Raw genomic sequence first — 27,255 nt, 5'->3', positions numbered from 1 at the left:
ATGTACCTATCCACCAATTCCACCAAAACAATTAGTCTTTGCACCAAAAGGACAAATATTAACGGAAAGGTGATAATTAACGCAATACGCGACGCGATTAACTCACACTTTTCAGGTGTTTTTTATAACGTTGCTTTGTTCTTTTTATTATTAAATATTACATAAATTACAGATTTTCGCGATTTGAATAGCCACGGCTGAACATACAGCTCTCGGACAGACATAAGGTCCCTGGGTTTGAAAATAAAAATTAACAACTAAAAAAGGGAAAACATATTTTATTGAAATGTTAAAAAAAATGATTTTACACACTAATAACGTGCGGAGATCCTGTCTTGGGCCCGGTCCCTTTTTTCTTTTTGCCGCGCTTCTTTTTTATGGTTTTGCGTTTGGTTGTAGGCGTAGTAGCTTCTCTTGGGATGTCGTCTGTTTTAGTTCTTTTCACGGTCTTTTTTTCTCTGCTGTGTTTTCCTACGTTTTTTACGGACTTTTTCCTAAGTATGGCCGATGCTGTAGGAGATATTTTTGTTTTCTCTAACGAGGAAGTTCCGGACAAGATACCATTTTCGTCTGTTAATACATTTTGTTTTCTCTCCGAAACAGATACCCTCGCCACTGTTATTTTATTAAGTGGTACGAACATGCTTTTTGCTTTCCTTACTTTCTTTTTCAAGCGTAATTTCTTTTTCGGTTTAGTGATGTTGTCTGTTTCGTGTCGAGGTTTGCCTTCTGACGATGCCACCTGCAACAAACAAGCCAACGTGGTGCCTGATAAAGAATGCATGCAAGACAATTTTACGTAAAATTGCTAACGAGATTTTCGTAGGCACCTTCATGTTGATTAATAAAAAAAATGAAAAGCGAACTAAAAAGTGTGGATGTGTCTAATTTCGTCCAAAGTCAACATTTGATATAGTGTTTCATTCAAACTTTGTACAAAAGTGTCTAATTATAGGTACCTACTTTGAATCGCCGAATAAAGTACCTAATACGAGGGGAGGTCAAAAAGTTCGCGGAATGGAGGGGTTGGAGGGGGTTGGTTTGCTTGTACAGGTAGCCGCTAGTTGCACACCTCATTAACAGTATATGTACCAAGTTTGAAGCAAATCGGGTCATTAACGTTTGAACTATCGACCAGCAAACAAGTGAATCGGGAAGAACTCAGCGAATATGGAGAAAATTGAACACCGCGCCGTCATTAAGTTCCTCACCAAGCAAGGAAAATCCGCTCAGACGATTTTTCAAGAGCTGTTAACACTTTACGCGGACTCTGCCCCTGGTAAAACCATGGTTTACAAGTGGCATAGTCTTTTCAAGCAAGGAAGAGAGTCGATTGAAGATGACCCCCGCTCCGGACGGCCCATTGAGGCCACCACACCGGAAATCATCGAAAAAGTAGAGAAACTTGTATTAGAAGATACCCGCTTGAAGAAGAAGCAGCTTGCAGCAATGGTCGGTGTATCCGAAACAAGTATTTTAAATATCCTACATCAACATCTTGGGATGACTAAGGTCAGCGCAAGATGGGTTCCAAGAATGCTCACGCCACTTCAAAAAAGCGAGCGTGTCGAGTGTTCTCGCCAATTTTTAGAGCTCTGTGGAGAGAATAAGGAAGAAGTTATGGCCCGGATTGTTACTGGAGATGAAACCTGGGTTCACCACTATGAACCTGAGTCGAAGCAAGAGTCGATGCAGTGGCATAAAAAAGGCACACCTCCTCCAAAGAAGTTTAAGGTGTCACAATCGGCCGGAAAGATCATGGCCACTATTTTTTGGGATACAGAAGGTATTTTGCTGATTGATTATAAAGATCGTGGTGTGACTATAACGGGACATTACTACGCTTCTTTACTGGATAGATTGAAAGAGGCTATCAAGGAAAAAAGAAGAAGAAAGCTGTCAAGAGGTGTGCTCCTTTTGCACGACAACGCACCCGTCCACACGTGCCATGTTGCGACGGCTGCCATTCACCGATGCGGGTTCGAAAAATTAAACCACCCGCCTTACAGTCCAGACTTGGCCCCCAGCGATTATTATTTGTTCCCAAAAATGAAAAAGGAACTGCGTGGACGAAAATTTGGCGATGATGAAGAAGTCAAGTCTGCAATTTCGGCCTATTTTGACAGCAAAGAGAAATCTTTTTTTTTATGATGGAATAAACAAATTATTTGATAGATCCGGAAAATGTGTTAAGGTTAAGGGAGAATATATTGAAAAGGAAAAATAGTTTCGTGTTTAATTTCGACCCCCTTCCCCCTCATTCCGCGAACTTTTTGACCTCCCCTCGTAGCTTTGTTTTCAAACCTTTGAATACAGCTGATCATCAGCGTCTTGACGATCGCAGAAGTCCAAAATCCTGTTACAAACATGCCTAAGATTCTTAATACGCTGTTTCTTTGTTTTGCCAATAGGACACTTGTCAATTTCATCCATTCTCAGCGTTCTGAAAGTAAAAAACTGGAATATAATATCTTTCTTTTCTAAAATCATACCTAAAGTAGAAAAAGAGAACCTTTTTAAAACTACGCATATATTAAAAAACATTAAAAAGGTACCTACTTAAAACTTTAAAATCGACTCCGTAGTTAAAATACCCTACTTATAGTTAAAACTTAACTATCCAAAAACATCACGCGAGGCTGATAGAATGAGGGTTTCTAGCACATTTTAAAGCATCTTCTAGAAATTCTACCCGACGGTAGGTCGTCATCGTCTGGGACGTATTAAAGTTTATGGATTTCGTCTTCGTCTTGAAGTAGCATTTCGAAATACGCGTTTTATCCATCTATTAAACCTAGGCCTAGCCACTCTACACCAAAAAAAAAAATAGTTAGCAAGAAAAAAGTGCCATACTTAATAACTTTAGGTTTGCTCATAATGTCGTCTTTTTCGTCAATGTGCATGGCTGCCTCCCAGATATTTTTGAATAACTGACGCCTCTCCACGTAGCTTTCCTCTCTAGTCATAGGTCTCTCCGGGTTGCTGCCTGGCATGCTTTATTGTTTGTCCATACTGCTTCTGTTTTTAAAAGTTTGCCTATTGATTTCAAGTGGAAAAAAATAAAATTTATTACCCAGATTTTACATTTTCCGGAACTGTTTGACAGGTACCTGTCTGTCAAAGTTTTTCGGCGTTTTACTGACAGCATTTTTTCTTTTATTTCAAATGCATTGTGTTAAATAGTAATTAAACCTTTCTTATGATGTTTTTAATACTTATTATACCTACCTTAAAAAATATACGTATATATACCTACCTACGGCATAGAGCAACACGGACCTCCGCGGACATTGTATCTACATAATTAAAACCCATAATAACGGGTTCTTACCGCGTTTAAAGCAGGGATACGAGACTCCCGATATTTCGACAATGTAACTCATCACACTACATACACCAATCCACTCTACTCCAATCTCATCAGTCATCCCGTGATCATGGCACTTGCAATAGTGTCGAAATATCGGGAGTCTCATATCCCTGCTTTAAACGCGGTAAGAACCCGTTATTATGTGTTTTAATTATGATAATAACCGCGTAAACTTAAAACAATGTATTGTATCTACATACCATGGAGCAACACGGACCTCCGCGGACCTTGTACCCACGTACATACATACATATAGCATACATACTACGTAATAACCGGTCCGCCGAAGTCCCGTGTTGCTCTATGCTAAATAATAATGGCGATAAGGTCGCCCCACATTACATGGGACTTAAACATGCTGGCGAGGAGTGTGTGTGTATGCTATACAGGTGTATCAGATTTAAAGTTCCTAATCTAATCCTGTCTACTAGTGTTCGTAATGTCAGTCTTTGACATTACGGAACCACTGCTAAAAAGATAGGTGAACAACATCCCACTTCTGGGCACACACCTTTATTTATCGCTACAAATGTACCCTCTAAACTCCTGAACTACGTTTTCAAAGAGAAAATAACTATACAATCTACTCTTTCTGCTGAAAGAACTTAGGTCGTAAAGAAAAGACCACATAATAGGGACGTGTCAAGCAACAAGTTGTTAACAACTCCTTTTCGAGTTCAGTAAGCGAGCGGCATTCGTCGACGCAACTTACTCGCAACCCCCGCCATCACTCGTCTAAAATGTTCCCAAGTGCACTTATTATAACAAAGTGAAATAAAAAATAAAATATAATGGAAAAATGCCAGAGCCGTACGACCCAAATGCACTGTGGGTGGCAATCAGTGAGTTTGGAGAAGGGAATCTGTTCCAAGTGTACCCGAAGTTGTTGGCAGAGATCCTCAGTCAAGATGACGCGGCGAGGATCGAGGGAGACACCAGCGAGGCTGAGAAGCTGGTGCTGCCGAGCGACAAGGAGTTCAGACTGCATAATTACTTCAATCTTGTCGCCATGCAGAAGGCGTTGGAGTCGGACGAGCAAGTATCTCTATATCATATCAATCAGCTTACATCTTCCCACTATTGGGCATAGCCTATTATTAAATACATAATATCGCAGTCTCACGGGTTCGAATCCCGGCTCGGTCTCTAAAACACTGAATTTGACTTTAATGAGTTTAAATTCATATTTTAATTGATAATTAATTGAAAATTCCACTTAAAAAAAATAAATAAATGATTTATTTCAAAAATGTAGGTAGGTGTGTACATCGGTACTTGATATTAACTCAGAGTCATGAGCTGAATCATCCCCCTCAGTCGTTTTTTTTTTCACTGTCTTTTGATTCCCCAACCGGCTGCAGCTGAAAATCAGCGGTATAATCCAGCTACTGCTAGGCTGTGACATTTGCTGAGCTAAAGCCGTTTCGGCATTATTAAGTTAATTATTAAGTCATTTACGTAATTACCTCTAAGTAAGTTATGTCATGCCGAATATATATTTCTTTCTTCTTTCTTTCAGTATTCGTTACAGTGTCTCTAACAACCTGTATAGTACAACATATATACACCTCTCCTTACTTTAGATTATCTACTACACACATTTCGGGGGAAAACACGAAGGGACCATATTTCTATATTTAGCAAACTATGCAGTTTTTATGAAGTAGAATCGAGGAGTAACATACAATAACTAGACGCAACAAATGGCTAGGTAATAGGCTTCTTTAGTTAATAGAAAAAGGTAACATTCCCAATTTATTTACTTATAAAAAGGTACACCAATAGCTTAAATAATAAAACATTAAGTAAAATAAAACTTACCATCAGGAATTAGACTATGTTACATAAGCCAATTATACTTAGGTGCACACAACATTTGCAGTGTAACAACGTTTGTCGTGTGTGTGTTTGTGTGCAATTCACGAAAGCAATCAAAAAAGCAAGCAAACAATGCAATCAATGGAAGCAATCTAGCGTGGTCGACATGGAAGTCCTTAAATAGGCTCCGGACACAGGTTGGCCGCTGCAAGGATAATCTCTGCAGGTGGGGATACCTGGTTGATGGTTGTGATGAGTGCGAGTGTGGAGTATCACCACAAACTATGGCTCACCTTTTATGCTGTCCTAAATGCCCTAACACCTGCACTATTTAAGACCTTCACGACAATGCCGTAAGCGTGGCCAATTACTGGTCAGCAAAAATTTAATATCGATCGCCATCGACTCGCAAAGAAGAAGACATATTCAATAGTTTAACACTTTGCTTTACAAATGGCAGTACGCGTAGGTACTTACATACTTAGTATTATTCTTTATTCTACGCGAGTGTATGTCGACCATGACCTTATTCGAATATACCTAGACACCCTCATGCCTTTAATTACCCTTTCGACGTACTTGTGTGTTTTAACCTAGACAAGGGCACACCCGTGACTCATCATTGATGAGTCAGCAATAACTTTGGATGTGGATATAGGTATCTATTGATCGAAATTTGGAAGAAAAATTTAACAGGTTCCCGACCTATTAATCACTCAATCAACTCATTTCCTTTTTGTATCAATATCTACAAATCTTTGTACCATTATTTTTTTTTAATCTTCATTTTGTGAAGTCTACTACTAAGTCGCTCCATTTGCTCCATTGTATGGTCACGAGCATTATTACGTATACACTTTGGTACCATTTCACATTAACTTTTTTGACAAATTGTCTATGTACACTCTTATCATATAATTATGTTGAATTCTTCTACATTATAAATGAAATTGACAAATTGAACTGTAAGTCTCACTACATGTCAAATATGTTAGTACGACAGAGTCCTAATGTGAGTACATAATATTGCTCATGACTGTCCACCTCTAAGCAAGCAAACACAGATAAAGCCGGTCAAGTGTTTTGTATACGTCGACATAGGTTGCGAATTGTTTTACTAACTGCAAATAAGTTTGTCAGTAATTGCAAAAACATACTTAGGTACCTAACCTGAAGTTTGTCACTGTCACTTCGTTTTTCGTAATTGTTTGCAACTTGGCTAACACCTCAGGTCCAGCTATTACAAAAGCGACTTTTAACTTTCCTATCTGAAGGGAAAACATCCCAAATCACTTATGAGTAACAAAATAAAATAACCAAAGTTCGTGTGCTCATGTATTCAAATTCGTATGTGCCCTCAACATTCGCATTACGACATTATTGTCGTATGCTTCGAGAATCGGAATTGTCGACACATGTCAAATGAGTTCTTTAGATTGGTACAATATCTACACTGTATCATAGAATAAACAATAATACAATGTACACAAGAGATACTATCCGTGTGCACAGAAAAAACAAATTGTGAATTGGTGCGTATTGGTTGTATATCCACAACTTAAGGATGAAATACCCCTCGACGCCTAGTTGTCCGTAGATGGAAGGGAGTAGGTGGAATTAACTCGTGAAGTTCCCGCGCACATTCACCGAAGTGTATCTTATAAAAGACCGATAGACTAGCTACCCTTCGTCTGTGGAGACTTTGGAGTCGAGTCTTCTTTGGTCTTCTCGTGATTCCATTTTGAGTGTTTTCGCATATTGCCTAGTACTCTAGTTTACTAACTAGAGTCATTGAATAAGGAATAATACTACGTATACGGAGGAGCTCGGTGGCGCAGCGGTTAACGCGCTCGGTCTGCGATTGTTGAAGTAAAGCAACTTTCGCAAAGGCCGGTCATAGGATGGGTGACCTCAAAAAAAAAGTTTTCATCTCGAGCTCCTCCGTGCTTCGGAAGGCACGTTAAGCCGTTGGTCCCAGCTGCATTAGCAGTCGTTAATAACCATCAATCTGCACTGGGCCCGCGTGATGGTTTAGGGCCCGATCTCCCTATCCATCCATAGGGAAGGCCCGTGCCCCAACAGTGGGGACGTTAATGGGCTGATGATGATGACTACGTATAGAACGGCAACTCTCCGCTTCTCACCAGCGTCTGAGCTAGGTTTACCTCACCCCCTCTCGCACAAGGTTAAGACTTGAAATTTGAATCGTATAACGTCAGATGTCACACACACAGATGCGCGTGTACGAAAACGTCAATGTGTGGTGTCTTTGTAAAACGAGGTCGTTTGTATGAAATGACCGGGGTGTGCTAGAGTGTAAATCACTTCTTAGATCATGAGAGTAAGGGCAGAACCCAGGCAATCTGAGAAAATACTGGTATTTCATTTTCATAGGATATGATGTATGTACGACATAATGATACCAGCTAACTAGCTCAGTGGGGCAGCATTGCATGTAACATCTCAATATGATTACTGGCTGGCGAGGGATGATTGCATCAAACCGACACGTTTCCGTGTTTTGTACGAAATTGCACGAACACTGCTTCGTTTGACGGCATACACCGCGAAACCTGGGTAAAACACGTTGCCTGTATTACCAAGGACGAATGTACGTAGGTACAATAAGGAAATTCAGAAAATGTAGATACCTCATTCAGTAGGTATTATAGCCTATACACTCTTAAAAATAAGTTAAAAAAATATTTATTAGATTTAATTTAGCAGGTACTTACCTATTTCTTATTTTTTGTAATTTAACCATGTCTCAGTGAGACTCTGTTCCTGCAGTCAAATTGCTTATGCCATGTTGCAGGACATTGCATTTATAACCAGTGTTATTTAAGGCCTATAATAGTACCTAATAAATAAATAAAAATAAAAAATACCCACTCCTCGCCAGCTTTGTTTCAAGTCTATGTAATAGGGGGCTTTACTGCCTTTAACCGGGCACAAATTTTGGAAACCATGTGATATCAATTAGGCACCTAAATTGATACAAACTCGAATCGTTTCCGAACAGGGTTATTATCAGGACTGGACACGAAAATCTATATTACTTTTAGCCATGTGGCTAACAGCCTAGTTAATTTAGGAACTGATAGGTAAAAGTCTAAGTTTAGTTACCCCTGGCATGTTGTAAAATCCGACAGAAGGATTGTGTGCATAGTATGATGACAATTGTTATGGGCCATAGGCTGGTCCCTTGTTCATCATTAGGTTCATCATATCCATCTTAGGACTTCATATCAACAGCTGCTGCAAATTTTCTTTGATTACTTGTGGCTCTACCCACCGCAGTATGGATTACGGGCGTAAGTTTATATATGTATGTATATACATATTTTCGCCAAAATAATGAGGGAATTCCAGGGTACGTTCCCAAAAAAAAACTGTAGATGGCGCTGTACAGTTTCGTCTTAGAAATTAGAATTGAGAGAAATCGAAAGCTTGGTTGTTTCACTGTCCCGCACAACAGGCGACGTGAAACTTTTATAAGTACTTTTTGATTAAGCATAATTAAATGAACCATAACAAATATTATTGTTCAAAGTTATATTGTTACGAAACGCGATGTACAAACCAGATGGGCTCCGAAGTAAATGTTTTAATGTATACCAAACACAGAAAACAACGTACGAATGTCCCGCACAACAGCGTGGAATGCTCCTATAAGAGATATTCGTAGGACATACGCATCTTTTTATCTTTGTTTTTGGGTATATAGCCCGTATATCCCCGTCGTAATCACAATACTGGCCAGATAAGTTTACCAAAAAGATTTATGAAAACACAACCCTTGTCAACGTCCACCAAACAGTTGAAATCTGTCATTCTGATTTTATAAATATAATAATTATTTGAAACCAAAAAAAGTTCATCAAAGCAAATTTCTAGGCCATTTAAAAATCAGAAGTCCTATTGTGTACATGTTGTTTGTCTTTCGTTCTAGCACCTGTTGTGAAATTTAACAAAAGTTGTGAAAAATCACCTTAACGATGGGGAATTTCCCCAAAATGAAACCAATCACCTTATCTAGGCAACCACGGATCATGGCAGAATAACCATATAATTATCACTTGCAAATAATTATAACGGATAGTTTTCTTCCCAGCAAAACGGGAAAAACAGCAAGCTGCGAATATGTCAATGGAGTAAGTTGGTTTACTTATTGAGTGTAATATGCTATGTCAGGGGCCTTTGGCGGCTCAATAATAATCCACACACCAAACACCAGGGTTGTTAAGGTTGCTTATCCAACTCACTACCCACACGAGACAAGAAGATGACCCATACCCATGCCTGATGCCATATACCGGTTGATTTAGCAGTGGGACGTATATACCTAGGCTGTTTTTATTCTTATGTATTCCAGTTTTCACTAACACAGTTTGTTCGACCATTATAGACGGCGATACGGCTCACCACTTATCACGTTGGTCTAACATAAAGCTTGATGAGGTGTGGGTACTTAGTTTATCTTGCGATGAATGTACCTCTAACTACCCCGATTGGGATATAGTCGTGAGATTATGTTGTAAGTGTAGTTTTCACTAACACAGTTGGTTCATAAACTCACGCCTATTTCCCATCGGGAAAGCAGAGACTAAAGAATTCCATTTCCTTCAATCTTGCTTTGCTTTGATTTGTTTCTTTTCTTTAGCAGAAAACTAATCTTTTAAGGTCTAGCCACATAAATCTTACTAAGAATTCATTATTTTTTATAGCTCTACGGCATGAAACAATAAACAATATTTTGTAGATTATCCAACAACAAATAGGTCGGGAATCGCTTTATTTAATTCAATAATACCTATCCAAAATGACTTGCCCTGGGATTATTGCCAAAAGCAGAATGAACTTGAAGGCCACTTAAAAGTTATAGGTATCTATTTAACTATCGATTTAAATTTCATAATGCGGGTATAACTACTTTTACTTTGTGTTATCAAGGTGTTTCGGAGGGCTTAGTACGAATAAGCCTATACTGCGATCGGTGTGGCAAGAAATGCCACGCTGCTATAGGGCTCTATCTATAGTCATCGGCGGCGCTGCGGGAACCTGCAGACTCACAAGTGCTGCAACAATCATCTAAATAAAGGAGAAACTGACTGACTCACTGACTGACATATCAACGCACAGCCTAAACGGCTAAACGTAGGCACTTGAAATTTGGAAGGGACGTAGCTTAGGTACCGTAGAGCTGCACTAAGAAAGGAATTTCCGAAATTCCCACGGGAACGAGAATTAGCGGGAAAATCCTTTTGTATGAAAAATCTAAACCACTTAAGTTAGACGCTTGAAATTTGACATGCACTTCCACACACACAAAGATCTCTTTTTTATAACACGCACGCCACGTGGACGAAGTCGTGGGCAAAAGCTAGTCTACTATAGATGCTGTGGGCAATGATGATGACAAGATGTATAAGAAATACCTAATAGGTAGCATAGAATATAAGGACGTATAGAACGGCAACTCTCCGCTCCCCGCCAGCGTCTGAGTTAAGTTTACCTCACTCCCACTCGAACATAGTTTAGACTTGGAACGCATGGCGTCAGATGTCACACACACAGATGCGCGTGTACGATAACGTCAATGTGTGGTGTCTGTGAAAACGAGGTTGATTGTATGAAGTGTTCGGAGTGTGTAAAAAGAGAAACAACAAGTATATCTATCCCTTTCTTGTGACAAATCTACCGCGTAGCCGACAATTAGCTTGAACATTTCCGACCAAGTTAAAATAAGTCAAGACAAAAAAGTTAGTTTTAAGTTTTATGTTGAGTTTTAATTAAATACATGATGATTGTCCAAAAAGTAAGATGATCCGGGCATCGGAAAGCACGTTAAGCCGTTGGTCCCGGTTACTGATGTAAGTAAGTAGTCGTTACATGGGCCAAGTGAGGGGCCTTTGGCGGCTCAATAGTAACCCCGACACCAGGGTTAATGAGGTTGGTAATTAACCTCACAACCCACACGATAGAAGAATTAAATACATACTTAATACATATGTACTTACAAATATATATAAGCTCACGTTTATACTACCTCTACAGAAGTGTATCTATCGCAAGATGAACTAAAGTACCCATACCTCACCGAGCTTTCCGTCGTCTATAATTCGTGCTAAAAAAAATGCGAATAATGCGTTAGTGAAAACTTTACTTAAGATAATTTCATCATCATCAGCCCATTAACGTCCCCACTGCTGGGGCACGGGCCTTCCCTATGGATGGATAGGGAGATCGGGCCTTAAACCACCACGCGGGCCCAGTGCGGATTGGTGGTTATTAACGACTGCTAATGCAGCCGGGACCAACGGCTTAACGTGCCTTCCGAAGCACGGAGGAGCTCGAGATGAAAACTTTTTATTTTTGTGGTCACCCATCCTATGACCGGCCTTTGCGAAAGTTGCTTAACTTCAACAATCGCAGACCGAGCGCGTTTACCGCTGCGCCACCGAGCTCCTCAAGATAATTTAATATCTCATTATTGTAAGACACGACTACAAAACAGCTCCTTTTCCTTTTCCAAGCAGAGTGGAAGAAACAAGCAATGTGGAGCGGCCAGTGGAGGAGCCGGTGGAGGAGTGGGCCCCGTGGAACCTGGTGGTGCCCACTAAGAACCCCAACGCACCACCGCCCGTCGCCGTTAGGACCTCGCCTGGCCCAGAATGGGACATAATGCAGGTGAAGATTACTCACATAAATATCACTTTATGGTCCCTAGTTTGGTTAGGATATTACCCCTCCCGACCCTTCCACCCACTGGACTTTCCCACTGGTGGGTGAATGGGTAATTCACGATTACCCGTCAACCCACCACGCTAGTTTGAACAGAATTAGGAACATAGTTATCGATTTACTTCAAATTAAATGAATTCAAAATTTGTTTTGGTATCACATTACTGAAAATAATTCTCCCTATATGCAAATCTCCCAATATACATAAAAAAAGAAAAGAAAAATTCTCCCACGTTATTCAAGAAGCGTTTGTATCGAGTATTTTTTTGAATTTATTTAGCATAAAATCTCGGGATATTGCAGGCTGATGACCTGATTGTCCGAGAGTAGTCACTTGACGTACTCACAGTATCTCGTGTTGCAGGTGTTGAAGGCTGCTCGACTCCTCTTCAAGCCACCCATGTCCGTGGATTTCCGCGACGAACAAGAGATGAGATCTGTCTACTCAATCATTTATGATGTATTCCGATGTAAGTTACATTGCCGTATTTTAAAACAACAACCATTATAGACGATGATACGGCTCACCACATACCATGTTAGTTTAACAGAAAGCTCGGTGAGGCATGGGTACTTAGTTCATCTGGCGATGGATGTATCATACAATTCATACATAAGATATCCTTCCCTAAACACACATAATCTACACTCTTCCGTAAGATATCACAGGATGATTTATTTAATCACAAGAAAACTTTACACATTTCCTGGTTTTTCCTCCACTTAATGGTATGCGTGATAGATGATTCCCAGCACCAAATCGGGTCAGGATCAAACCCATAAACCCCCATAAATACGAGTGTTGAAAAAGGGAAAGTTGGTAAGTGTCACGAAGGTACGCCGCGCCGTAGGCGCGTTCAGTGCTGTAAATTACCTCACGCTATGCCGATTTTTGGCCTACCCTCCATCGAAGACGAGGAGCTACGCGATATAACACTAGTCTATGTCTCGCGATGTTTTTTTTAAGTAACTACGTGTATTACCTAAGGATTTGCCGCAGATGAATTGGGTAGTTTCCTGTGTCAAAGATAAATTATGAAATTATCATTACTAAATAAAGACAGATCTAAAGGTGCCAAAAAACGTTTAACTTATTTATGAATTTTTGTCACGTTTTTTCCATGACGTCACAGGTTGATTTTTCATACAAATTCCATAGTAATTTCGTGTTTTGACGTTTAGTACAAAAGTAACTGGTTTGACGGTACAATTGAATTCTCTAGAAATGCGTATCGGAGGTATGAGACTTAACTTGCATTGGGCTGGCTTTCCCTTCACGGGAAGATCAGACAGGCAGTCGCTGTAAAAAAAACTGATGGACCTGTCAAATCTTTTGTTAGATGAGCGGACGTGAAAACGGGATAACGCTAGGGAGATAATGGTGCTAATTCCTGCAGACGCCATCTAATTTTATTTTCAGTTATACCTGTCATTTTCTTATCCGCTGAAAAAGAAAGGGACGGGTAATCGACAGGCATAAAATTTATGGAATACATGTCAAACGTATTGCATACCAGCGAGATGCCTATTTTATTCGCCCGGGTTATTCATTCGTTTTAAAATTAACTTGTTGACGAACATCGGTCCCTTTCCTTTTCGGCGGATAAGAAAATGACGGGTATAACTTAAAATAAAATTAGGAGGTGTCTGCAGGAATCGGGGCCAATGACGTCCATCGTAAAGTTCTAAATTCCAATACAAAGTGTGCCTGTAATTTGTCTTCCTCGTGGCTCTTGCTCGACCTTAGCTATAATAATATAGCAGATAAACAGTGGATGCCAACCTTCGCTTTGAATACTTCGAAACTAGTTTACAGGCTGTTACGTGCTATTTAACTTTTATCATCGCGGTTATCGCCGTAAATACTCGCTTAGGAAATATGTTAAGCTTAAATCATGATTGCCAAGCCAAGACCTAACTTAGTAACTACGTGTAGTCGAAAATAAATACAAATATACAAGGTTTTTCACTGCCTGCCTGACAGTTTGAGCGAAAAAGCGTTAGTAGAAGCTTTTTGTGGTTTTTCCTTACCTACTAATTATTGTTGAATTTTTTTAACCTTTTATCTAAGCATCTTTAATGGTTTGCATCCCGGATATTATACACTTATAAACTTGTCTAGGCCTATAAATTTTTTGGTGAGCACATAAGATGTGGTCAAGTTACGATACCTTTTAGAAAGAAAAGAAAGAAAGAAAATATTTATTCGGCATAATTAACACTAATTAACAAAAAAATAATAATAATTATACATAGTGCCGAAACGGCTTCAGCTCAGCAAATGTCACGGCCTAGCTGTAGCAAGACTATGACGCTGATTTTCAGCTGCAGCCGGTTGGGGAATCAAAAAACAGTAAAACAAAAAGAACTGTGCTCTAAAGTCTAAGCACATAATTACGTACCTAAACTAAAGTGTAGTGTCGATTCGAGATACTTCATAACTTTTCAAAGGTGAATATGTTCTTACATCTAGGGTGAATGTTATAAATACAATAAAGAATTTGAATTTGAGATTGAGGTTTTGTTTGTGGAGCCGTGGTAGCCCAGTTGGTAGAACGGTTTGCCTCTCGTTTTGACGTCGCAGGTTCGAATCTAGCACAGGCCTAAACCAATGATTGTCGAATTTGTTTTCGAATTCATGTTTGGATCATAAATAACTATCACGTATTCAGCGGTGAAGGAATACATCGTGAAGAAACCCATATTCCCGAAAAAAAAAAATGCATTTTCGGAGGTATGTGACCTAACCTGTATTGGGCTTGTTTTGCCTTCGCGGGCCGGAAGGTCAGACAGGTAGTCGCTTCTGTAAAAAACAAGGTCCTCTTTTCTTGGTTCTTCTTAAAAAAGTCCGCCACTTTTTCAAAGGACTGGACCATAGCTTTGGCCAAAGGAGTATTTAGTTCATCGGTGATAACAGTCACGTCAAAAAAAGGTTACCATACAAATAGTTCTATAGCCAATACGACTCCATCATTGAATGGATTGACGGATTCGGATCGGATAATAATCGGACTAGTGCTAAAACACCTTTTTTTTACGTGACTTATTGTAGATTTGCCGCAGATGGCTTAATTGCTACTTGGCCGGACAAATGGGGAGCGCTGAAGGCTCTCACCCGGTACAACGTTTAAGACAACAGGCCTTAGGGTGCCCAGGCCTGAGGGCGCGGACCTCGGCTCAGGGCGTCGTCTGAGAGGAAGAATATTTGAAAGGATTAATCGACCCTAGTGGGCCGATAGCGATAAGCGCTGAATGAGGGAAATCGTCGACCACGCCGGCGGGGTCGGTATCGGGGAGCTAAAACACCCTAATCCAGTTAAATACATGATACCTAAACGATCAGACGGTTTCATAACTATTCACTTTGCATTCACTTTGCCAATAGAGAAGTAGTTTGAATCGGTTTGAGTTTTTCAATAAGAGAATCGATAGGTCATGCCATTAGTACGAGATATCGTGTTGTACAAAAATGTCGAAGGTCGAGGTCGTTTTATTTATCGTCATGAAAAACATTCGACGGATGATCACGTAAACCGAATATTACCACATATTGATATATTTCATGATTTCATGTTATTTGTAAATGAAAAGAAAATATTACATTCCAGTGGCATGAAATGACGTTATAACATTCAACCATTCCTAAACGTATGTAAGTAGGTACCTATGTATCTAAGGATATCGTCCGTCCTCTTACTATCTTACTGCTATTTACTACATTTTGAGGTGTTACTTCTTCTATCGTGTGGGTTGTGAGGTGGATTACCAACCTCATCAACCATGTCAGGGTTACTATTGAGCCGCCAAAGACCCCTGATATGGCTCATGTAACGAAAACTTACTTACATCAGTAAGTAGTAACCGGGACCAACAGCTTAACGTGCCTTCCGAAGCACGGATCATCTTAACAATCAGGTGATCAGCCTGTAATGTTCTAACCAAACTTGTAACACGTTTTTTTTTACACTTCCCACTTGGCTGTATGGCATACAGGTGTGTGCCTACGCGCCGGGAAAAAGTTATGTTCGTTTGACATTTCGTTTACGCGATGACGATGGCAATTTAGTCCCGTCGCGATTATTTCTTTAAAGTGGTGTATAAGCCACATATATTATGATGGAAGGATGGTGAAGTCTTCTGGTGAGTGTTTAGATGGTTATTATCGTGGAACGTTGGCAATTATGAGCTACATATGTTCATGACAATGACCTAACCTCACGTTCTTTCTTTCAGTATAAAAACAATGGTTTAGTCCATCGACTAGGGGGAATGCTGTTATAATATCGTCCCACGTGATGTGGTGAGTGTTTTTACCTTTAATTCCGCGTCGTAACGGGGTTGACAGAGCTGTAACATGTCATTTTGTTACAGGGGTCAAAGTCCACCGGCCGAGTCCAGTGTTAAAGTTCTACTAGAATGATCAACTGTAAAGACTAACTTCAAAAATCAACTTCAAGGTCTTCCTTCAGGGTCTAGCTCCCCAGCCATGACTACCATTTGTGTTCATTATCTACTTTTACCGTCAGGGTCAGTTCCTGCTGCGGTCATGAATGTACATAATTCCAGTTTGGTGTTAAAATCTCTGGATAACATCTAGATATCTCTTCTTCATGATTAATTTAACTTATTATGGATAGTGCCATTCTCTCAATGCGTTATTCAACTAATACATGGAGTATTTATCCTCAATACATACTCCATGCCTTATGTCAGGACCTGCCGTCCTGACACTTTACTTATCCTCAGAGGGATAAAACCTAGTTGTTTAGGTATAATACTAAGTTAAGATACCATGTTATAGTAATAGATTTATTTCTTAATTTACATTAGGATGGTTTGTAACCGACTGACTTCATATTGTTTTATTGTGAAATTGTTGAATCAATTATACCTTTGTTAAAAGTGAAATCTTTATTATTTCCAATACCTTGGCTTTGTTTGTAATAGGAGGGGATCTTCTATACGGCGCCCAACATTTTAATCTTATTCTCCCCCTATTCTCTGAGTTCGGTGCCTATTTCCACGCCCTGGGAAACTAATATCTCATTTTAAGACAACATCTATAAGGCGTCCACATTGTAATGTATTACAGTAAGCGCCCAACGTTTGGCTCAGAAAAGCAAGGTTGGAAATTAGTAGGTATTTCACTTTCTTTGTTCTTTGTAACATAACCTAGTTATAAGCACATGGTGTAACTTTATAGCAAATAGGGTGTGTTTTCTTTTAATAGTTACACATTTATGACTTTACTTTTCTATCTATAAGTAGGTATGGTTTAAACTTGAAATTTAGCATATCTCCAGTTGTTGTTGCATAGGGACATAGTGATAATTTTATTGACAGGACCATAGTATCTCTCAGATTTCTTTTTCTTATTTTAAGCTGAGTTAGTTTACATAGGGCCATAGTCATATACTTTTAATATCACATAGGACTATAGTGACACAATTCCTTTTTCTAGTAATTTATATGATTATAAACATAGTGACTCAGAGCACATAGAAGTTCTCACATAGACATAGTAATAATCTGTGGGTTTCTAACTTATTTTATTTGTTAGTGGTTACATAGGAACATAGTATTCATAAATTTGATACATAGGACCATAGTAGCATGAAGATAAGTACCCTATAGGGGTGTTACTTATAATTTTTTTTCTTCATTACATTTTGTTAGTACTTAGAGTACTATAACTGTATTCACATACATTTGTGTCATAACCATATTTCTTCTTCACTTATCTGGTATACTGTTCTTACTTTGTTTACTCAGAATGGCGGAATTCAATGCTAATATTAACTTCTTGTTGAAAGATGAACTTATTCATGAACTTTCTATTCGGAATGTAAAGGTTGACCGGGATAATACTGTTGAGCAATTACGAAAATTATTTCGACAAACTTGTAAACAAGCCCGTCGCGGCAGTATAGTTGTACCATCTGAGGGTTTTGAGTGTGATCTTGATGATGAACATAAAACTTTAACATCAAAAATAAATGAAATCATCTCTTGTTTATCGAGTCCTGACAAATCTCCTTCGGCCCATCAGCGTATTCTTGGCCGTGCTCAGTATTTGCTTTTGCGGTTGTCTCGCATAGAACGTCCGGCCGATGACCTTGAAAAATTGAAAACTTCTTTATTGTTATCATTGGCCAATAATGATACCACTTCCGATTCATCTTCAGATTCCGAGCATGAATTAAACCGTCCGTCGTGTATTAACAAATATAAAACTATTATTTCTCATGAAAAGAAATATAACCTCAACTCGTTGAATTTGAAATTTAAGGGTGATTCCTGTGTTCGCGCTTTCCTGGCTCGCTTGGAGGAGCTGTGTTCGGCACGGAACATTCGTGTTGATGATATCTACACTGGTTTTACTGACTTGGTGGATGGTCCCGCTTTATGCTGGTATCGCGCCAACAAATGTCGTTTTTCTAACTATAGTGAACTGGTTTCTGCTTTGAAATCAGATTTTGATTTACCTGACTACGACTTTCGTCTTCTTGAAGAGATTCGTTCGCGAACACAAGCGAAGGATGAATCCATTGTCATATATTTGTCTATCATACTAGGTATGATGTCTCGTTTGAGTAAAGATCTTTCTGAGAGCGATAAACTCGACATCATCTTGCGGAATATTCGTCCGGAATATAGTAGGGAAATTCGGATGATTGATGTCACTACCATCCAACAATTACAACAGATAGGTAAACGTTTGGAATTGTCAAAACATAGGATTGACAACTTTATAGAACCAAATTTCTCTAAAAATTCCGTAGCTCCGGATTTCAACTTTAAATGCAAACCTAAATCCTCTAGGGATTTTTCTAAAAACATTCCTGTCGCTTCTGTTAATCGTTCTTCGATTTGCTTTCGCTGTGGTGGAACGAATCATTCCACAAATCGGTGTAATGCATCTAAGGAAGTAGTTTGTTTTAAGTGTGGTAAGAAGGGGGTAAAGACTCCTCTTTGCCCAAATTGTAATCCTCATTCTAATTCAAAAAACTAGATTGCTTAGTCTCTCTGGGATCTGAATCCTGCAGGGAGGCGATATTTAATCCTAATTCTAAAGACTTTCGCCCTTATTTAACTGTTAAAGTCTATGGTATTAAAATTTCTGGTTTACTCGACTGTGGAGCCGCTTGTTCTATTTTAGGAAACAATGCTCATAAATTCTTTAAAAATCTTGGTATCCCATTGTGTAATTTAAAGTCCCCTGTATTTTTGAAAGTGGCGAGTGGTCACGAATACATTTGCAAATTTTACATGGATATTCCTATTGAATATAACAATGAGGTTAAGCTCATTCAATTTTACATTCAACCCGAAATCAAACTTCCATTACATTTCGGAATTAATTTCTGGAAATCATTTAACTTAGCCCCAGAAGTTCTGGCGTGTCTACCTGCAATAGAGCCTGTCGATTTATACAATGTAGCAAGTGTCAAAGAAAATGGCTTGCGCAATTTAGATTCTCTTTCTGATTTTCAAAAACAAGAAATTGTTAACGTTAAACAACTTTTCTCAAATATTGATTCAGAGTTAGTCGGCCTTGGTCGTACTCATTTAATAGAACATGTTATAGAAACAGGCGATGCGAAACCCATAAAACAAAAATATTATCGTATTAGTCCTGAAAAACTTAAACTTCTAGACGGTGAGTTAAACCGAATGCTCCAACATGATATTGTTGAACCATCTTTCTCTCCTTGGAATTCTCCAGTAACCATGGTACCTAAAGCCAATGGTGATATTCGTCTGTGTTTAGATAGTAGAAGGTTAAATTCAGTGTCAAAACCTGATGCCTATCCACTGCCATATATTAATTATATCATGGACAATCTTCGCGATGCTAAATACTTAACTTCTCTTGACTTGAGTGCTGCGTATCATCAGATTCCTCTCTCTACTTCTTCGAAAGAGAAAACAGCTTTCACGGTTCCTGGCCGTGGGCTATTTCATTACAAGGTCATGTGTTTTGGTCTTGTAGGAGCCTCCGCTACTATGCAAAGGCTAATGGATAATCTTTTCTCCTCTCAATTTGATAACAAAGTGTTTTGTTTCATTGACGACATCATTATCTGTACCAGTTCTTTTGAAGAACACGTGAAAATTCTAAAGGCGGTTTATGAAAAACTAAGATTCGCTAATCTCACTATTAACGTGAAAAAGTCATTTTTCTGTCGATCTGAACTTAAATATCTCGGTTTCGTAGTTGATCGATATGGTCTTAGGACCGATCCTTCTAAAGTAGATGTTATTGCAAATTTTCCAACGCCAACTGACGCGAAGTCAGTTAAACGTTTCTTGGGAATGGCGGGTTGGTACCGTCGTTTTATCCAAAATTTCTCTCATGTTGCTAGACCTTTGTCTCGACTTACTAGTAAGAAGGTACCTTTTACATGGTCTCCGGAAGCTGAAGAAGCTTTCACCCAACTTAAATCTGCTCTTATCTCGTCACCTATTCTACAATGTCCTGATTTCTCTCAGCCATTTTACATCCATACGGATGCTTCCTCGTTTGCTATTGGTGCTGTTTTAACTCAAAGGGTCGATGGTATTGATCACCCTATCGCTTATAGTAGCAGAACATTAAACGCCCAAGAAATCAATTACTCAGCGACAGAAAGAGAACTGTTAGCTGTGATTTATTCTCTGGAGTTATACCGTCCTTATGTTGAGGGTAGCAAATGTTATATTATAACCGATCATGCCTCGTTGCAGTGGTTTCAGAATCTTAGTAATCCGAGTGGTCGTCTAAATAGATGGGCATGTCGTTTGAGTCAGTTCGATTTTGATATAATTCACAGGAAAGGTAAAGAACATGTGATACCTGATACTTTGTCTAGAATCAAGATTGGCTCAATTGAGATCGATCCCTACACTATTTCTGATCCTTGGTATATTGAAGTCTTTAACGGTTGTACTAAAAATCCTCGTCGTTATCCTAATTTCTCGGTAGTAAATGGTAAACTATGTCGTTTATCTAAAAATAAATATCATCTTATTTCTCAACACGATTGGAAAATCGTTGTTCCCCGTGAAAAATATGTAGAAGTTCTTCGAAAATATCATGATGAGCCTTCTTCCGGTCATTTCGGTGTGGCTAAGACCCACAAGAAAATTTCTTCCATTTATTTCTGGCCTTCTTTATTTAAAGATGTAAAATCATATGTTGACAATTGTGAGGTATGTCGTTCATACAAGCCGGTCAATACTGCTAGGCCTGGTCTGATGGGTAACCCCCGTCAAGTTACTAAACCTTGGGAGGCTATATCATGCGATATATTAGGTCCTTTCCCTTCTTCTTATTCTCGCAATCAATACTTATTCGTGGTCTCTGATTATTTCAGTAAGTATGTCCTTTTATTCCCTTTGCGTAGTGCAACTTCTAAGGCCATTGTGAAATGTCTTGAGAAACATGTTTTTCTAGTCCATGGCGTATGTCGTATCCTGTATACCGACAACGGTCCTCAATTCACTTCTAAAGAATTTAGAGATTCTTTAACTTCATTCGGAGTACCTCATATATTCTATAATCCTCGATACCATCCCCAGTGTAATCAAACTGAACGCGTGAATCGTGATATTGTTCGTGCCATTGCTTCCCTCGTGCGTTCTGATCATCGTAAATGGGATCAGAACATTCAGGAAATCCAGTGTGCGCTCAATACTTCGGTCCACGAAAGTACAAAATATACTGCTTTTTATCTAAATCATGGTAGAGAGATGGTCATCGATGGTGCTACTTATACACAAGATTCTTCACCTTGTGATGGGTCTACCATAGTAGTAGATACCCAAACTTTTGCTTCTCGGTTGCCGCGTATGGCTGAAGTCTTCAAGAAAGTTGAATGTCACCTTAAAAAGGCATATCAACACAATGTAAAATATTATAATCTTAGGAAGCGTCCTTTGGAATTGCGGGAAGGTCAAATTATTTATAAAAGATGTTTTCCTTTGTCCAGCGCTCCCAAGCACTTTTCTGCTAAACTAGCCCCTAAGTTTGAAAAATGTGTAGTGCATAAAAAGCTAGGTAATGTAGTTTATTCATTGAAAACCTTAGAAGGTAAACCTTTGGGTTCCTTCCACATTAAAGATCTTGTTGTTCGAGGTCCTAGTGAGGAAGTTTAGGTCTTCTCTCACTTTCAAAGTTGTGTTCAAGGACATTACCTGTTAAGTGGTCATCCCTATAGGAAGATGATCCATTTGATGAGGTTTCCCTCGTTCGAGTAATATCCGTAGGCCTTGTTTATGCATTTGGTGTGTGTTTGATTGTCACCCAAATGACGCCAAGGATATTCACTCTTATATGTAAAAAAGAAAATAGATTAAGTTTTTTTTAAGTACTTAAATAGTTTTTACTTGGAATAAGTTTAGTGTCATGGCCATGACTAAGTAAAACGTATGCATAAGGTTTAGTCTGTTATTTTAAATTTAAAAGTTAGGTAGGTCTTCCTTTAACTTGACTATGTTCAAGATATTTGTATGTTCATTTAAGGTTAAGCAGTGTTAGATTTAATTCTTTGAGTTGTCGTCTGACACCACCAGGGTGTTTCTTTGATTTGATTCAAACATATGTTGCCTATGTGCAATGTGTTTTCTTGGGAGAATCCCAAATTTTAACTCAGGTAAGCACGAGGCTAGTGCGTAATGTACTCATCCTTTTTCCCTTGGGCTACATGAGATGTGTTTTCAAGATTGATACATGGTGATCATGTTTGTTTCTTTCCATTCTTTTACCTTTGTAAGGTAAATGTACGTTCATAACAAGTTAACTCATCAGGAGTCGCTTGTTATTTCTCTTTCGTTACTAGAGTGTAGCGAAAAATTTTATTTAAAAATTTTAAATTTTTAAATAAAATTTTTCTTCCTCAACTAAAACGGAACTGTAACACGTTTTTTTTTACACTTCCCACTTGGCTGTATGGCATACAGGTGTGTGCCTACGCGCCGGGAAAAAGTTATGTTCGTTTGACATTTCGTTTACGCGATGACGATGGCAATTTAGTCCCGTCGCGATTATTTCTTTAAAGTGGTGTATAAGCCACATATATTATGATGGAAGGATGGTGAAGTCTTCTGGTGAGTGTTTAGATGGTTATTATCGTGGAACGTTGGCAATTATGAGCTACATATGTTCATGACAATGACCTAACCTCACGTTCTTTCTTTCAGTATAAAAACAATGGTTTAGTCCATCGACTAGGGGGAATGCTGTTATAATATCGTCCCACGTGATGTGGTGAGTGTTTTTACCTTTAATTCCGCGTCGTAACGGGGTTGACAGAGCTGTAACATGTCATTTTGTTACAGGGGTCAAAGTCCACCGGCCGAGTCCAGTGTTAAAGTTCTACTAGAATGATCAACTGTAAAGACTAACTTCAAAAATCAACTTCAAGGTCTTCCTTCAGGGTCTAGCTCCCCAGCCATGACTACCATTTGTGTTCATTATCTACTTTTACCGTCAGGGTCAGTTCCTGCTGCGGTCATGAATGTACATAATTCCAGTTTGGTGTTAAAATCTCTGGATAACATCTAGATATCTCTTCTTCATGATTAATTTAACTTATTATGGATAGTGCCATTCTCTCAATGCGTTATTCAACTAATACATGGAGTATTTATCCTCAATACATACTCCATGCCTTATGTCAGGACCTGCCGTCCTGACACTTTACTTATCCTCAGAGGGATAAAACCTAGTTGTTTAGGTATAATACTAAGTTAAGATACCATGTTATAGTAATAGATTTATTTCTTAATTTACATTAGGATGGTTTGTAACCGACTGACTTCATATTGTTTTATTGTGAAATTGTTGAATCAATTATACCTTTGTTAAAAGTGAAATCTTTATTATTTCCAATACCTTGGCTTTGTTTGTAATAGGAGGGGATCTTCTATACGGCGCCCAACATTTTAATCTTATTCTCCCCCTATTCTCTGAGTTCGGTGCCTATTTCCACGCCCTGGGAAACTAATATCTCATTTTAAGACAACATCTATAAGGCGTCCACATTGTAAAGTCTTACAAACTAGGGATCACAAAGTGACTTTTGTGATAAGACCTCACGGGATTTGAACCCGGGATCTCTGGATCGTGAGCCCAACGCTCGAACCACTGGACCATGGAGGTGTTACTAAGTGCATAGAATAAGGAATAATACGCGAAGTGTAAGAATTTTTTTCTAAATTAATGAGCCTGGAAAGTCCCTCATTAAGTACTTGAAAAACCAGCTGACTTTTGACGGCATACTATTACTATTAAGTATATGGATACCAACAACTATACCTACTACTCGTAATGACTTGCACGATTCCCTTCGTGACTTGGCTATATGGAGGAACCACGAAGAAAATATGGCACTTACCCATCCAATGCTATTCACTCCAATTTTTAAGGACACCAAATAGATACTACATTTATATATGAAACGACAGACACGCGAACTAAAATTCTTGTAGAGATTTTTTATCAATAAATTCGGAATATAAACGCCAAAAGTAATCTTGCATTTTTGTTTACAGATAAAATTATCTTGGATCAGGCTATCGAAGATGTAGAGTTCTTCGGTGATTATCCGCTAGTAAGTACCTATTAAATATAAATTGTTACAGGAATCTAATGTCTTATATAAACCTGAATATCGATTGTTAATAATCGACTCGCAAGATACAAAGTTAACTAAACTAACTAACAACTAACTAACACTTAAGTAACTAACCAACTATAACTTTGTATCTTGCTTGCTTAATATACTTTATTGCACTTAACAACTAGTTACATCACAAACAAGAAATGGACGTTTACAAGGGTGGACTTATCTCTAAGCCAACCCAGAGGTAGTATTAGAGTAACTGCGGAAGAATAAAAAGAGGTGCAATATATTAAATACTTTATAATAATTATATCTACATAGAAAACGGTTTAAAAAAATATATGTACTTACACAAACATATGCCTAAGCCTCTATAAATATGTACGTACACATATAAAATATACTATACCTACATACATACCATTTATATATATATATATCAATATACCTACTTAGACTACGAATACTCTATGGATAAAAAGTGCTCTTTGACTCTCTTCTTAAAAATTAGGTAAGAAGAACTCTCCTGAACTACACTCGGCAGCCTATTCCAGAGCATGGCTGCACGGACGGAAAATGAGTGAAAGCCAAAATTGGTATTTGTCCTAGGTATCTCCAGCATCTTATTAATACATGGACGCCTGGAACGTGAGGGAGGGGGCAGGAGGTGGAAGCGGGAGCGTAGATAGGAAGGGGTACCAGGATCATAGAGAATTTTGTAAAGGAAGGAAAGGTCTTAATACATAGAACAGAGGAGAAAGTGAGAAGAGAGAGATTGAATTTGGCAATTCAAAGAAGTTATTCTGACAGTTTGTTGTGTACTTTATTTTGATACGACGCATTGGAGGAGGATGTTTTTATTTTATAACCTGTGTGTTTGTTGTTTTTAATTAGGTATTGTGTAAATGTAAATACGCGGTAGCGTGTCAAGCCAAGTTCAAGTAACAGAACTGGCGAGTAGCACCGTGTGTAATATTACACGAACCATTTGGAGACACTTTTGACCCCCTACTTTATTGACCCCATAATTCTCAAACTATTTCAGCACCTATTTAGCTCTCCCTTTTTTATCGTTTATTCGTTTGTAGTTATAATTTAATAATTGATTAAACACAAATCAACATACAGCTATTTACTACTTAGCAATAAGGCCGCCTATTGTACTAATTCTATTTCTCTTTTGTTTTGTATTTTGTTTTTTCCTGTTTGTGCAATAAAGTATTTGTTATGTTATGTTACAGTTGTACAGGTACAAATAAAAAAACTCCTCCAAAGCATCACACCGAGGCAAAGTGCCCAAAAGGACCGATCCTCGTGGAGATCCTTGGGGGAGGCCTATGCCCATCAGTGGGCGTCGTACGCCTGATGATGATGATGAGAACTAAGTCTACATGTTCTATAACCGGCGATATCCACAACTTTATTGCGTTAAATTGCGTTCGTGAACTTGTTCGAAGGTCATAGGGCAGTTAAGGCTAGATTCGTTCGTATCTTGATTAACAAACTGTAACAAGGTAATAACCCGGTGGATTCGACAAGATGCCACAAAAACTAAGGCCCATCTAACTCGCATTAAGCTTGTCGTGACTCTAACCATATTTTCGTTCGAGGACGCTCACGTAAATAAGCTGTATATTTACGACAGCTATTTTTGCAAAAGAAACAGTGTATTGGTGGTTTTTGAGAATGATAAAGTGGATTCGATTATGGTAGGCACGAATCGTCGCGTTATTTCGTTTTGGTTTCACGCTTTAATTAATTGAGGATTGTTTGTTTGAACTGTCTGAAAGTAAAAGAAAAATGGGTATTTTCGCCTAAGAGTAGTCGCAATAAGGAAATATTTGTACTTACTTTTCAAATTGTTTTTTTTTTAAGAATAAGAATAAAATAAATTTATTGCCAGTAACAATTTTTCACTTGATGTTTTATTGTGTTTGGCGTGGCGTATAATATATAATAATAACATTATATTAAAGTTCTGCGATCGAAAAGGAAAGTAGTCATGACATGAGCAATATAATGTACCCACTTTAAGACTCTGTCACACTAACATATTTGACATTTAGTGAGACTTAAGTGCAATTTGTCAACAAAACATGTCACATGGTACCAAAGTGTATGCATATTGATGCTCGTGTCCGTACCCATTTAATTACCTACTTCAGAGGGTAAGTGTTTCGACAACGTTCCGGCGAAAATGGGATTGACATGAGCTAGGTACCCGAACTCCCGTTTTCCCGGCTATATGCAGCAAGCATTGGGTATTAGGTACATAGGTCAAAGATAAATTATGACATTCTGATTACTAAAAGAAGACAGACCTGTCAACCAAAACTTAATAATAAGTCCGAATTTTTATCACGTTTTCCTATGACATAAAAACTCCATTGTAATTTCGTGTTTTTTTTGTGTATAAAAAGTAACTATTGTAACTTTCCCGGTTGTTCCCAGTTCTCAGAGTTCCGTCAGTCAACTTGGCTGTTTCTAATGGAGCTGGCCCGCCGTCGCTGGGCGGCCAGGCCCCGAGGGGAGCAGGACCAGGTCACTGAGATGTTGGAACGGGCCGGGTACCCCTTCAGGGAGATTGAGAGCGCGGTCTGGGACCAGAGGGTGCACTTCGCCGCTGCTATCGCAAGGATCCGCATCAAAAACAAAGCTTTCTCGTAAGTCGTTTCGAAAATAAGTGTAACTGTTGCAAATATTAATTTTATTCGCTTT

At 38.7% G+C, this 27,255-nt stretch overlaps 2 protein-coding genes across 2 annotated transcripts in view; one reads left to right on the top strand and one right to left on the bottom strand.

Annotated features, from left to right (window-relative positions):
* Nucleotides 1-304: 304 nt before the first annotated feature.
* Nucleotides 305-24,338, bottom strand: LOC126366417 (uncharacterized). Its single transcript, XM_050009526.1, has 4 exons — nucleotides 24,310-24,338; nucleotides 2,854-3,018; nucleotides 2,305-2,443; nucleotides 305-742 (listed from the first exon to the last, which is right to left on the bottom strand). The coding sequence occupies exons 2-4, from the start codon at nucleotides 2,991-2,993 to the stop codon at nucleotides 305-307; spliced, it is 717 nt and encodes a 238-aa protein (XP_049865483.1). The 5' UTR covers nucleotides 2,994-3,018; nucleotides 24,310-24,338.
* The window catches only part of LOC126366416 (uncharacterized), a 32,939-nt gene continuing 9,749 nt past the window's right edge, over nucleotides 4,066-27,255 (top strand). Inside the window, exons 1-5 of the mRNA XM_050009525.1 lie at nucleotides 4,066-4,396; nucleotides 11,728-11,878; nucleotides 12,297-12,402; nucleotides 24,467-24,525; nucleotides 26,989-27,200. Coding sequence (XP_049865482.1) covers nucleotides 4,170-4,396; nucleotides 11,728-11,878; nucleotides 12,297-12,402; nucleotides 24,467-24,525; nucleotides 26,989-27,200 — 755 coding nt within the window. The 5' untranslated portion in view covers nucleotides 4,066-4,169. The remainder of the gene's footprint in view (nucleotides 4,397-11,727; nucleotides 11,879-12,296; nucleotides 12,403-24,466; nucleotides 24,526-26,988; nucleotides 27,201-27,255) is intronic.

Source organism: Pectinophora gossypiella, chromosome 4, assembly GCF_024362695.1.
Source record: "Pectinophora gossypiella chromosome 4, ilPecGoss1.1, whole genome shotgun sequence".
Taxonomy (NCBI): Eukaryota; Metazoa; Arthropoda; class Insecta; order Lepidoptera; family Gelechiidae; genus Pectinophora; species Pectinophora gossypiella.
The sequence above is the reverse complement of the archived record's forward strand: the minus strand, read 5'-3'. Positions and strand labels throughout refer to the sequence as shown.

Coding starts and splice junctions, on each gene's coding strand:
- LOC126366417 (XM_050009526.1), bottom strand. CDS start 2,993: ATGCCAGGCAGCAACCCGGAGAGACCTATGACTAGAGAGGAAAGCTAC. Junction 2,444..2,853: donor AGCAAACCTAAAGTTATTAA/GTATGGCACTTT, acceptor TTTTACTTTCAG/AACGCTGAGAATGGATGAAA. Junction 743..2,304: donor ATGATCAGCTGTATTCAAAG/GTTTGAAAACAA, acceptor TGTTTGTTGCAG/GTGGCATCGTCAGAAGGCAA.